At 38.6% G+C, this 13,658-nt stretch overlaps 1 protein-coding gene across 1 annotated transcript in view; it reads right to left on the reverse strand.

Moving 5' to 3' along the window:
* Positions 1 to 657: 657 nt before the first annotated feature.
* The window catches only part of sugt1.S (SGT1 homolog, MIS12 kinetochore complex assembly cochaperone S homeolog), a 43,867-nt gene continuing 30,866 nt past the window's right edge, over positions 658 to 13,658 (reverse strand). Inside the window, exons 11-12 of the mRNA XM_041584349.1 lie at positions 9,149 to 9,236; positions 658 to 1,045 (exon numbers count right to left, since the gene is read on the reverse strand). Of these exons, the coding sequence (XP_041440283.1) occupies positions 966 to 1,045; positions 9,149 to 9,236 (168 nt within the window). The 3' untranslated portion in view covers positions 658 to 965. The remainder of the gene's footprint in view (positions 1,046 to 9,148; positions 9,237 to 13,658) is intronic.

The raw sequence follows: 13,658 nt of genomic DNA on the forward strand, positions 1-13,658 counted from the left end.
AGCACTATATAGTGCACTATAGTATGCTGGGTCACACAGTAGTAAATAAGTATTTTAAAGGCTTTTTGTGCGACTTCTCATTGCTACTTTGTAACTGGAAAATAATTTGCCTCTAATAATCATTTCTTTCTACATATACAGCTGTTGTTCAACAATACAGGGAACAGGGCTGAGCACAAGAGGCTGTCTCCATACCTCCCAACATTTGAAAACTCTATAAAGAGGGACAAACACATTAGCTGTGCTACATTCCACAAAATATGGCCACACCTAATTACCATATCCATTTTACAAAATGTGCCAGGTTATAAAAGTTTGAACACATTTCTGGGAGTTTCAGGGCCATGTTTTCGGTATTATAACAGTTTTGCTAATGAAGCTGAAATTGTCCTTTAGGGCAGAGACAAACATGGAGATTCCGAGTGCCATCCCACTGGGGATTTACATTCTAGCCGGTGGGAGGCAGTTCGGGAGATTAGTTGCCCTGAAGATGAGATGTGTCGCTGGGCAACTAATCTCCCTGAATCTGAGCGTGTGCCCTGACCCCAAGACTATAAATGCCTTTGAGTATAGGAGAATAAATAAGAAACACTACCTCTCCACTATCAATAAAGCACCAACACTTCATTGAAAAACTATATTTATCATTTGCAGCTGATAAAAAAGCCAAGAACAGGTGAGTGAGAAAGCTTTACAACAGGCATCAGAGAAGAGATGAACCTCCAGCTAATAAGTTATCCAAGTAATGATGTATACATACTACAGGGCTGTCTCCTTTCAACAAGAATAAAGGAGAAGGTTCCAATGTCATTTCATTCACTTTGTGCAACATTTAATAGAATAGCATTCTGGGAAAAAGAAGGACACAAAAAGTTTAAAAGTGATGTGCATCAGACTGACTCAATAAACGTACACTGCAATCTGTATGGACTGCGGCTGATAACTAGTATTGTTTCCACTCCATATCATCTGGAGGGTTTACTTCGACTTTCTTCTTGCCCACATCTGTCCAGTTGGTGCTCAGCACAGTTCCTCCAGACTCCATCTGTAAAAGAGAAGGACATTATCAAATTCAATATCTGAGAACTCCACTCCTCAGCCTAGGCTCAGATGGAACTCAACGGGACTGCTTTGGGTTTAATAAGGAAGTATCCCGAGATATAATTGACCTTATATACTGCAGAAACTGCATGTTTACATCTTTTTAGAAGCTACAGAGAGAATCTGAAGAATATTTCTATAACACAAAGAGGGAGATTAAAAAAGGTGAAGGTACAGGGTCCCATTAGACTGTCAGACTAATTAAAACATCAGAGACATTTTATGATGCATCTGCCATAAAGCCCTTTCTTTTGAGTGATCAGTTTCCTTGTGCAACACAACAACTATACATACATTATGGGGCAGATTTATTACGGATCGAATTGTAAATTCACAAATTCAAGTTGGGAATAATCTCAACTCAAATTCGACATTTATTATACCTTGACCTTGGGAAAAACTCAAATTCGACTATTCGCCACCTAAAACCTGCCGAGTTCATGTAGAAGTCATTGGCAGAGGTCTAGCGACCCTTTTGAAGATGTTAAAGGGGTTGTTCACCTTGGAGTTAATGTTTAGTATGATGTAGAAAGTGATATTCGGAGACAATTTGCAATTGGTTTTCATATTTTATTATTTGTAGTTTTTGAGTTATTTCGATTTTTATTCAGTGGCTATCCATACATTGATTTGAATGAGAGACTGGAATATGATAGGAGAGGGCTTAAATAGAAAGTTGTGTATTAAAAAGTAGTAATATCAATAACTGTGTAGCCTTACAGAGCATTTGTTTTTTAAATGGGGGCAGTTTTTAAGCTGGAAAGTCAGAAGAAAAAGGCAGATTCTAAAACTAAAAAAAAAAAAAAAAATAATGAACACCAATTAAAAAATTGCTTAGAATGGGTCATTCTATAACATACTAACTTAAAGGTGAACTACCCCTTTAATAGGATTCCTGAGATTCCAATTTTTTTCTTAAATAACCACTTGTTCATGTTTATTCAAATTTATTAGAGTGAAAAAAATTCACATAAATTCGACACACACATATACATATATATATATATATATGTGTATATATATATATATATATATATATATATATCCTATTGGAAACTATTTGTATACCTGATAGGACGGTGTTCTATATTTAATAGATATACAGGCTTGATGGGAAAAATGAAGCGCTATTTAATGGTTATTAGTCACATTAAATTTTCATTAAAGAGCTAGCAGGATTTCATTGCACAGAAAGATTATGTTAAATTTCTTTTCTGCATCAGTCATTTTTCAATTCTGAAGCTGCTAGAATTGCAGTCCAGGGAAAAACACTATTTCAATTACGAAATTCATTTCCTTCAGTTTCTATGAGCCATACGCATCATTTTACCTTCTTTCCTCTTAAAGTGATACTGGCACGAAGAATTTTCTTTTCAAAATATTAATTTATAAAATAAAAGTTACTTATAGGTCATGTTGATTGTTTTTTGCTGATAGGTCTGCTTTTGTAAGTATTTGTCACTTGAAATTCCTAAACCTGACTGTTTTGCCAACCTGACTGCCTTCTTAATCTGTCAGAGTTTCTAATGCTAACAGACTACTACTAATATGGCAGCCCCCCTCATAGAAGAACAAGGTAGTAAGATAGGTAATGTAAAAGCATCAGGTAAATACTTTTATGGCAAAATTATAAATAGCATTCAAAGATAACATTATGATATTAAAAAAGGTTATTTTCTGATGTCAGTATGTTTTTAAGAAGCCGATGGCTTCCATAGGATTCGTCAGTACAGAATGAAATCAAGATTGTAAAACATGGAAGGGAGAACATTAATAAATGTAAAATGTAAATTGTATTTTATAGCAACCTTTATAAAATCCAAAACTATTCTAATTATCTTCAACTCTATTCTATTATAGGAGAAAGAGCACAAGATTGAGGATATAGAGGGAAAATATCTAGAACCAATTGCATGACTGAGTGATGTGAATGCCTTTACCCATGGAACAAAACAGACAGCAACATTAGGGAGCAGATTTATTAAGGGTCAAATTGAAAATTGGAATTTTCGATATTTCGTTTTTATGGTCAAAACTCTAAATTTGAATTGTGAATTATCCAGACTCGATTCAAGTTTTAATCTGAACTTCAAGATTTATCATACTCTGGCCGTTTAAGACCGACTATTCACCACCTAAAACCTGCTGAGTTATTGTATAAGTCAATGGAAGAGGTCTAGGGGCCAATTTGGACAGTAGTAGCCTTCCTGATATTTGAGTTTTTTTCTAATCGAATTTAGGTGAATTTGATTTGAGTTTGATTCGAGTTTGATTCGAGTTTGCCTGTAAAATTTGTTGAGTTTTGGATTTTCGATTTTTTTCTTAAATAACCCCTCAATCAAATTTCGAGTATATTTGAATTTAAAGGAGTTTAAAAGAACTTATATGAATTCAAAATTTGAATAAATGTGCCTCTAGAAGTATTATTATTTAATAATATATCTATGTGTTGGGAATGATCAGATAGGAGAACTTGGTGTTTAAAGGGAAACGAAAGTATAAAAAAGATAGGGGAGAAATGCTGCACATTATGTTTTGGGGTTCCTATCAGTCCAAAACAACTAAAGTACATTAGCAAGAAAGATTTGTTCCTCTGAAGGTATACCACATTCAGAAGGTTGGGAGCTACTGGGGGATGATGATGGGAGACCAAGGGGAGGGGGGCAATATACGGCAAGTTTACAACTTTGCATATGCTTGTGAATCATCAAAAAGAAAACTTGCTTGTTCTCATTAAATTCTGCGCGCATGCACAGTAAGTATTCCATGGTGTTATATGGAGGGTGTGTGCATGCGTGTTTAGCAATCAGCTGCTTTTGGAGTGCAATTGTGCATGTGTGTGATAGAGTCCTGCCGCGGGTCGGGTACCCGCAGGTTACCCACAAAAAAAGGCAGGCACCCTGCGGAACGAGGGGAGGATTTTCAGGTGCGGGTATAGCTGCAGGTCGTGGGTCGGGATCTAAATTTCTTATCTTATGTAATATTGTCTATATTTTACTCCTTGTAAACTTTTACAAAACTTGTTTCTGCCCCACCCATTTTGATGATGTCACTTCCGGTTTGCAGCACCATCACTTCCTGTTTGATGGTGGTTGCGGGTCAGGTTGTGGATAAGGCAGTAGTGGTTCCGGGTCGGGCAGCGTGTCAAAGTGGGTAAATATGTGGGTTGGGTTGCGGGTTCGGGGTCTTAGAAATTGGTTCCGTGTAGGATTCAAGTGTATGATGCAATTTTTATCGGGGTGTGTGAGCATGCGATGTTCTGGTTGTTCTCCAGAATGTCTCTTTTTCTAGGGTATCTGTATTGTAGTAGAGCAGGCACTTCAAAAACCAATCTTCCAGACAGCCTAACGCGTTTCGTATCTTAAGGACAGTTATTCATAGGCTTTATGATTAAGTGTCCTTAAGATACGAAACGCGTTAGGCTGCATACTTATGTACCCAATAAATTGCTACTATGCTTTTTTAAAAGTCTGTCTGAAAGATTGTTTTTTAAACTGCCTGGTCTACTACAATACGGTTATCCACTCCCTCAACTGAAGGTTCAGGGCAGTGCACCAGGACCTCTTCCTTTATTTGGCGAGAGTTTCCCGTTTTTTGAGACTAGAGAACTTTACTATATTTATTATCAGCTTGTGTTCAGGTGACATTTATTCTATTGACTACACCAGGCAGGGCTAGGCAGGTACACCAGATACTGATGAGCATGTTGAGCATGAGGGAACAGTCCTCAAATGCTATGAGTAGTATAAGATAAACTGTCAACATGTAGAGGCATATTTATTAAGGGTCGAATTTCGAATTCATGCAAATTTTTTTTAAACTCCCTTTTCTTATAGGGGGGGCTCCTTTTGCCTAGAAGATGTATAAGAGCTCACTCTAATAAAATCACCAGAAATCCTGTCTCTCTACATGCAGAATTTGTGCAAATGGCAGTTATTTTGTTAGATTTTTTTGTACTAGAATCAGTTATTTGAGTGAGCTCTAATTCATTAATCAAATTCATCTATTCTAGGCAAAGGGAGCCCCTGTAAGATTATATTATAAGATATATTGGATCTGTCAATGAATATCTGACACCCAACTGCTGCATGGAGACAGAATGAAGAGAAACAGATGCTGAGAGAGGGATAGTAAAGATAAACTTGATTATTTCAGAAACAATGCAGCATTTTTATTGATTGTATTTAGAAAGTTTCTTACTTCAGTATGAGAAAGCTTTTATTAAATTGTCAGTTTCACGATAGTTCCCCTAAATACACAACTCACTGTTATGAACACAAGTCCAATAAAAATCTCTAAAATAGAGCATAAAGAAGCCCTACCAGCAAATAAATAATAAATAAATAAAGCATGCAGGAGGCACAGTTGTCCCACTACCACAATATCTATCATCTTCTCTTCCCACATGACCCTCCATATAATCATATAATCCAGCTTCATGAATTTACATGTTTTTGGTCTTTCTTTTGTTCTCCCATTGAAAGGAGACATATACCATATCTGAGAAGGGGGTACCTGTTCCTATTAATGTATACTGAAGCCTACTGATGGCACCGCTTTATTTATATGAATATGTGTTTATTCAATTCAGATACCCCACTGATATCCATGGGTGCCTGCTCTTCCATCTCAACCAAGAGATTCCCCTTATTTAAGAGAAGCTATGCAAAACATGTTTAGCTTTCGAAAATCAATAATTAGTTAGTAGAAGTCTCTTTAAATCAGTTTCTCTTTCCTACATTGTAGTAACGTGAAACTTTCAGATTGCAAATATTGATCTTTCCAGGATTCTTTTAAATCGGTTTTGTTACGGATTCAGTATCTGTATTCGCCGGCAAAAATCATTACTGGACTACTTTATTTTAACCAGAAAGGAAGTATTGCTGTATCCAAAATAATAGGTTTTTTAGCTACACCAAACATTTATTTTGCCTAGATAAACTCAGGGTACATGGATCAAACAACACTGCCATCAAGCAATTGCCAATTACAAAAGCTTCTGTTCTGTTTTTCTTCTACAGCCATCTTGATATATTCCCAAAGTGTTGCTGTCACTCCAGTGTTGTTCCACTTGTTTACTGGGCATCTTTCCCATTGGACATAGTATAGGTTTGTTTGCAGTAGAGGCATGGACAGACAATGTGGTACAGGTATGGGATCTTTTATCCAGAAACGCCTTATCCAGAAAGTTCTGAATAAAGGAATGAGCATCTCCCATAGACTTCAGTAATCCAAATTTTTAAAAATTATTCCCTTTTTCTCTGTAAAAACAGTTCCTTGTATTTGACCCAAACTAAGATATAATTAATCCTTATTGGAAGCAAAACCAGCCTGTTGGGTTTATTTAATGTTTACATGATTTTCTAGACTTAAAGGAAAAGGAAAGTTTAAAACTAAGAAAACTTTATCAGAAAGGTCTATATAAATACACCAGTAAACCCTCAAAGTAATGCTGCTCTGAGTCCTTTGTCAAAAGAAACGTCACATTTCTGTCCTTCTATTGTGTACACATGGGCTTCTGTATCAGACTTCCTGTTTTCAGCTTAAACCTCCTTGCCTTGGGCGGGAGCATGCTCAGTTTGCTTCTGTCCCCCCCCTTCTCTGCTGTAATCTGAGCCTCAAACTATGAGTAAGCAGGAAGAGACTCAGGCAGGAAGTGATGTCACACCAAGCTAATACTGCAGTTGCTATCCTAAACAAACAGAAAGCGTATGTAGAACTTTTTACTCAGGTATGGTAAATTCTGCAGAATTAATATAGTCTTATAGCTTGCACTATTGTCAATATACTGTATAGGTAGCTTTCCTTCTCCTTTAAGGTATGAAGATCCAAATTACAGAAATATCCGTTATCCGGAAACGCCAGGTCCTGAGCATTCTGGATAACCGGTTCCATACCTGTACATAGCGTCCTTCTGCTGCATGCATTGAGCTGCTGCACATGGGGCTCTGCAGAACAGCTGTACAGGTCAACCAAAACTGCAATTCTAAACCCTTTCAAAAGCTAATACAGTTATAGGATCCCTTATCCGGAAACCCGATATCCAGAAAGCTCCGAATTATGAAATGGCCGTCTCCCATAGACTCCATTTTATCCAAATAATCCAAATTTTTTAAAATTATTTCCTTTTTCTCTGTTATAATAAAACAGTAGGTTGTTCTTGATCCCAACTAAGATATTAATTAATTGTTTTTTTAAAAACACATCAGTTAGTGCTGCTCCAGCAGAATTCTGCACTGAAATCCATTTCTGAAAAGAGCAAACAGATTTCTTTTCTATTTAATTTTGAACTCTAACATGGAGCTAGACATATTGTCAGTTTTCCCAGCTGTCATGTGACTTGTGCTCTGATAAACTTCAGTCACCTTTTACTGCAAGATAAGCTGGCCATAGACTCAAAGATCCGCTCGTTTGGCGACATCGCCAAACGAGCGGATCTTTCCCCAATATGCCACTAACAGCATGGCTATATCGCGGGTAATTCAAACTTTTGGCCGTATTACGATACGCCAAGGAGCTCTGACGGGTCGGTCGGGTAAAAATCAAACCTTCCCGATCGATATCGTGGCCAGATATCGATCGGGATGACCCGTCAGAAGCCCCCATACAGATGGCAGATAAGCTGTCTAATTGGTCCTAACGACCGATATCGGCAGCTTTATCTGCACGTGTATGGCCAACCTTAGAGTGATATCACCCCTCCCACATCAGCCTAACAACAGAAAAATGGGACGGTAAGCAGATAGCAGCTCCCTAACACAAGATAACAGCTGCCTGGTAGATCTAAGAACAACACTCAATAGTAAAATCTAGGTCCCACTGTGACACATTCAGTTACATTAAGTAGGAGCAACAACAGCTGGCCAGAAAGCAGTTCCATCCTAAAGTGCTGGCTCTTTCTGAAAGCACATGACCAGGCAAAATTATCTAAGATGGCTGCCTACACATCAATATAAGAAATAAAAAAATACACTTTCTGGTTCAGGAATGACATTTTATATTGTAGAGTTAATTATTTGCAGTGTTAACAGTGTAATTAAGAAATAAAAACGACATCATAAAAATCATGACAGAATCCCTTTAAGGTGGCTATACATAGGCTGATAAAACCCATCTGCTTAACCTGTGCCCAATCATTCAGACAGGATTTGGGTGAATCCAAAACGTAATTTGTATATGTAATTTGGGGAAACTGGCACAGAAAAATGATTTCATTAATTGTGTGACCTAAAGTAACTTGATTTTAAAGGTTCAGGTTCAGTTCAGCCAGGCACTTAAATCCAGGCAAATTTGAATCCTACTGAAAAAGGCTCTGATTTGGAGCATCCCTTAAAAAAATGATACCAAACACCCTGTTTTACAAGGGAATGGCCTATTTTAATACAGTGATCCCTTCCTTCCTAATATACATGCAATAAAAGGTATTTTATCACACCTCTTACTCAGCTTGAGTGCTGTGTACTTATAGCATGAGGAATATGAATACCTTTTGTTTTTATTGCATCATTTCTTAAAAGCATATTTTTTAGTTTAATAAAAATGTATAATCAATATTTGATTTTTCACTTTTCATTAAATATACACAAAAGAATATTATCTGAGGCTGCAATGAAAACAGTCATGAAAAATGAAAACTGTCATAGACTGATAGTTTGGATGTTGAGGCACCTAACCTGAACCCGCTTGCCCGCATTTTTTGACTGTGCTTGAACACCCGGCCTGCCTCTCGCATACGTGTCACGTGAACACAGACGTGACGTCACAGAAACCAGAAGTGATGGCACACAATATACAGTTTTGTGGAGGAAGTGTTATATTTTCATTTTTAACCTCCTAGATGGCCACCTACTCATCCCAAGATGCAGCAAAAGGGTGCCAGTGGAGTGCCCCCACAGTAGGGACATAAAAAATATTAAGTCAGAGTCCCGACCAGGTAGTGGGTATTCCACAGGTAACCGACCTGCTGCAGGACTCGAACACTGGTAGTGATAAAAGAATAACCAACCAAGCTGGACATTTGCTCTAATATTTGGATGAATAAGCATACCTGGATTAAAATGCTTCACTTGATTATCTGCCTTGCCCTCTAAGGTTTCCCACCTTATTGCCTCGGATTTCTTAAATTTGATCTCTACCTAGAAAAGGAAAAGCACAGGAGTAAGATAAACAACAATTTAAAGAAAATGGATAGTACTGGTTAAAGATCCTGATTTTGCACCATGAAATTCAGCTTTCACTACAGAACAATAGCTGTTGAATGCTGCAACTTTTTCTTCGACAGTCTTAAGTCAGATTGCATGTGACCCTAGGTTGCTCCAGTGCACAATACAGATGTGCCATTATTTGCTCCAGTATGGTCCACTTACTACTGACTCGTGTGCTGTTTAGGTTGCTGCAACTTGTAGTGGAAATAGAATGTCTTTATCTGCCATTGACTACTAAACACTGACATCAAGAGCACAGGCTGAACTAAGGCAGTTACTCAGCAGTGTACTGTGCAGGGCGACCCACGAGCTACCAATATAAGTCAAGAGAATGCAAACCATGGAATGTAAGAGGGACTGTCTTGTAAAATTAAATGAGACAGAACAAAAAGGTTACTAAGGCTGGGTGCCCAGAAAGCTACAAAGGTTTGAGCATTTGAATATGTAACACAATAGTAGAACAAAACATTGTACTGTGTAGAGATACAGACTGAGCATTAGCTCATGACAAACTCTATCTGGGATGTGTTACTAAATATATTATAAAAGAACTCATCATCACAAAGACCACAGTCCCAAATAAAATCACACATGTGAAGTTGTGGAATCAGGTAGTTATGAATGACTTATCCAAGTTACACTCTGTGCTTCCTATACCTGCCCTGGCACATACTGTAGAATGCTGGTTCTCTGATTATATAAATGTCTACATAAGTCTACAGAAGTCACTGCACCAGTGGCGGAACCAGGGGTGTGATTGCACCAGGGGCCACACCCCCTCTTGTGGCCCGCCGACGGTTCTTGCGCACGTGAAACTGACACGAAAATTGGCTTGGAAACAGCATGGGGGGCCCAGCTGCAGGCCATGAATAATAAGTTATTCATTACAGAAACTGAAGAAAAGGGAATATTAGGCTGTTCCAAAAATAGCGGTGTCTGCATTCAACTTTACAAACTGAAATATTAATGGCATTGAAACCTTGGCTCAGTTGATGCTCAGTTGATTAGTGTAAATAGTTGCAGTAAAGGCACACCACAGCAGCACATTGACACACACAGTTTTATGTTGAGAAAATTCAACAAGAAGGAATTGTACTTTAACTGCAGTCCCAATGATTACTGTGAAAAATACATGTTTTTGGAAAAGCTGTTCCTGTGCAGTTTTTATTTCTTCTTGTCCCTCCAGTACTGTGGGGAGCACAAGTTACTGAACAACTCCCTATTAAAACCTGTCAACCCCTGCAAGACTGGCTGCCGCCCACATTTCAGTCGCTGTTCCTCACAAAGCTATTTATTTGTCAAATCAGTCAGCTTATAAAATGCCAAGCTACAAGAAATTCTGTTTTTAATCCCTTTGCAGTACAACTTCCCTCAGTCTTTTCTTTATACTATATATTTTTCTATATACTGTGCAGCCCATACACACAAAAATGACCACCATATCCTGGGGAGCCAAATAAACCTTGCAACAAAAAGGCCTTTGACTGCACTCTTCATACGAGCCCACAGCAGGGACCTAAGAACCTTCCTAAAATTTCAACACAGAGCATATTTGTGCCATTCAATGCATGCTGGCTGCAGGTAATAATCTATAACAAATAAAGGGTGGGAAAGAACATACTTGCTACAAGGCTTGCTTATGCACTTTCAAAGTTCATACAAGTTTCAGTATGAACATTACACAGTATCTCACGACACTAATTCCAAATCAGCAAGGAGCAGTCTGGAAACATTAATCGTTATTACTGTGCTGCCCAGGAAGAGAGCATTAATATTTTTAGACAGTATCAAAAAGTTAAAGGTATGGGATCCGTTATCAAGACACCCGTTATCAAGAAAGATGTAAATTGTGGAATGTCTCCCATAGACAGTCCAATTTCCAAAGACCCACCAGCACACCCTGGCCTCTCGAAACACAGTTGGTCCGGTGCTCAGCTGAAAGGGGTCGGCAGCCCTTGATTAACACTCTTAGAAAAGAAAAGGCCAGGACTCAGGACTCCATGCAAGCGGGCCAAGCCCCGAGTGTTTAATGCAACATAACGTTTCGGGGGCGTCTGAAGGGGCACCCCCCCGAAACGTTACGTTGCATTAAACACGCAGAGCTTGGCCTGCTTGCATGGAGCCCTGAGTGCCGGTCTTTTCTAAGAGTGTCTCCCATAGACTCCATTCCAATCAAATAATACAAATTTTTGAAAATGATTTCCTTTTTATCTGTAATAATAAAACAGTACCTTGTACTTGATCCCAACTAAGATATAATTAATCCTTATTGGAAGCACAACCGGCCTATTGGGTTCATTTAATGTTTAAATGTTTGTCTAGTAGACAAAGTATGAAGATCCAAATTATGGAAATAATTCATTATCCGGAAAAACCCAAGCAGTCTGGATAACAGGTCCCATACCTGTACATAGGAACTTCTTGCATTCAATATCTGAAGAGCATCATTGTACCGCTCCCAAATGTTGAACTCCCAGAGTCACTTAACACCACAATGCTATTACAGTTATGGGACCTATTATCCAGAATGCTTGGGACCTGGGGCTTCTGTATAATGGGTATTTTTGCAATTTGGATCTCCACACCTTAAAGGCAGAGACACACACTCAGATTCGGGGAGATTTAGTCGCCCGGCGATAAATCGCCTCTTCTTCGGGGGGACAAACCTCCCCAAACTGTCTCCCGCCGGCTAGAATCTAAATCGCCGGCGGGATGGCACTCGGAGCGCTTTCTTTTCCAAAGTCGCCTGAAGTTTCCTCGTGAGGCAACTAAGGGCGACTTCGAAAAACGAAACGCACCAATTGCCATCCCATGGGAGGCAGTTCAGGGAGATTAGTCACCCCGAAGATGAGATTTGTCGCTGAGCGTGTCTGCCCTAAGACTCCTACAAAATCAAGTAATCATTAAATAAACCAAATAGGCTGGTTGTGCTTCCAATAAGGATTAATTATATCTTAGTTTGGGATCATGTACAGGGTACTGTTTTATAATTACAGAGAAAAAGGAAATTATTTTTTAAATGGATTATTTGAGTATAATGGAGTCTATGGTCCATAATTCGTAACTTTCTGGATAACGGTTTTCCAGATAACGTAAAAAATAAAACAAAGCAATATAGAAAGATGGAAGTTAAAGCATATGGAGCAGTTGCAAGGCTAGTGTGAACCCCAACATTTGAGAAAGAGAAAAACTGCACACTGCCCCATTGCCCAAAGACAGGAAGCAGGAGAGAATTAGAGAAAAGTGAAGCTCAAACTGTTTGCCCCAATATCACTGTGTGTATGTGCATGCTTGCACCAGCCTTCCATTACACCTCCTGCTGACTGCTTTCCCTGGAAATGCTCTCAGAGCTCTGCACTGTAGGATGTGAGCCAATCAGCAGCTAGCTGGACCAGACAGGGAACTACAGTTCATCTGTCCCTACTGCTGTGCTTCTATGGGAGGACCATTAGTACACATAAAGGGACCAGATTGGATCTATGGGGAGCTTAAAAAAAATAAAAAGCAGGGGTTGTTTTCCAAGGGATCCTCCACCTGAATGAATTATTATTTTTTTTGCCTTTTGAAAGAAAATAGAATTTTAAGCAACATTTTGATATTTAGTAGCTTTAAAGTTATTTGCTGAAAGCAGCATTTGTGGGCTTTTTGCCGATTAGCATCATTGCTTTAGGAGTCAGAGCCAGTAGTGCAGAGAATGTAACCATATACAGGTACATTGGTATCTATTATCCAGAAATCCTTTATCTAGGTTCAAATTTCTGTGCATGCCTTGACTTCATGACCCAAAGACTACATGAAAATCTAGAATATGGTGAACGGGAGCTTCACTGCGCTTCTCTGCATTTAAGGGTCAGAATTTATTTAAAATTTTTTTTAACACTAACGCACATTGCAGGGGAGGGGGGGATGCCTGCAAGATTGGGGGGGGTCTTTTGGTAGGGGGTGGTTTAGTTCTCCTTTAAGTGCCTATTTAAAGGAGTATTAGGTTAACAGAACATTTCTTTAAACAGACTGTTGCCCATCACTTAAGGTCACTGCAGATAATTGGTATTCAAGTCTTTGTTTTTAGCCCTCAAACTAATAAAATATTTAATTTAAATATATCCACATTTTCAGATGTCGGTTATGAAAAAAATGCCTGCCTAAACATCAAGTTGCGTGCAGGCCACCTTGTATTCTGACTAATTAGAAACTATTGTGCCCTAAAACTAATTAGTTATGCTACTAAGCCTGTGCTTCTGTCAAACAGTGCAAGCAATTACGGCTTGTGTTCCCTGAACATCAGAGCTTTATTTACTGCCATCCATAAGAATAGATATTCTCACACAGACTATTTCTTTCATCGAACAGATT

Source organism: Xenopus laevis, chromosome 2S (genome assembly GCF_017654675.1).
Source record: "Xenopus laevis strain J_2021 chromosome 2S, Xenopus_laevis_v10.1, whole genome shotgun sequence".
NCBI lineage: Eukaryota > Metazoa > Chordata > Amphibia > Anura > Pipidae > Xenopus > Xenopus laevis.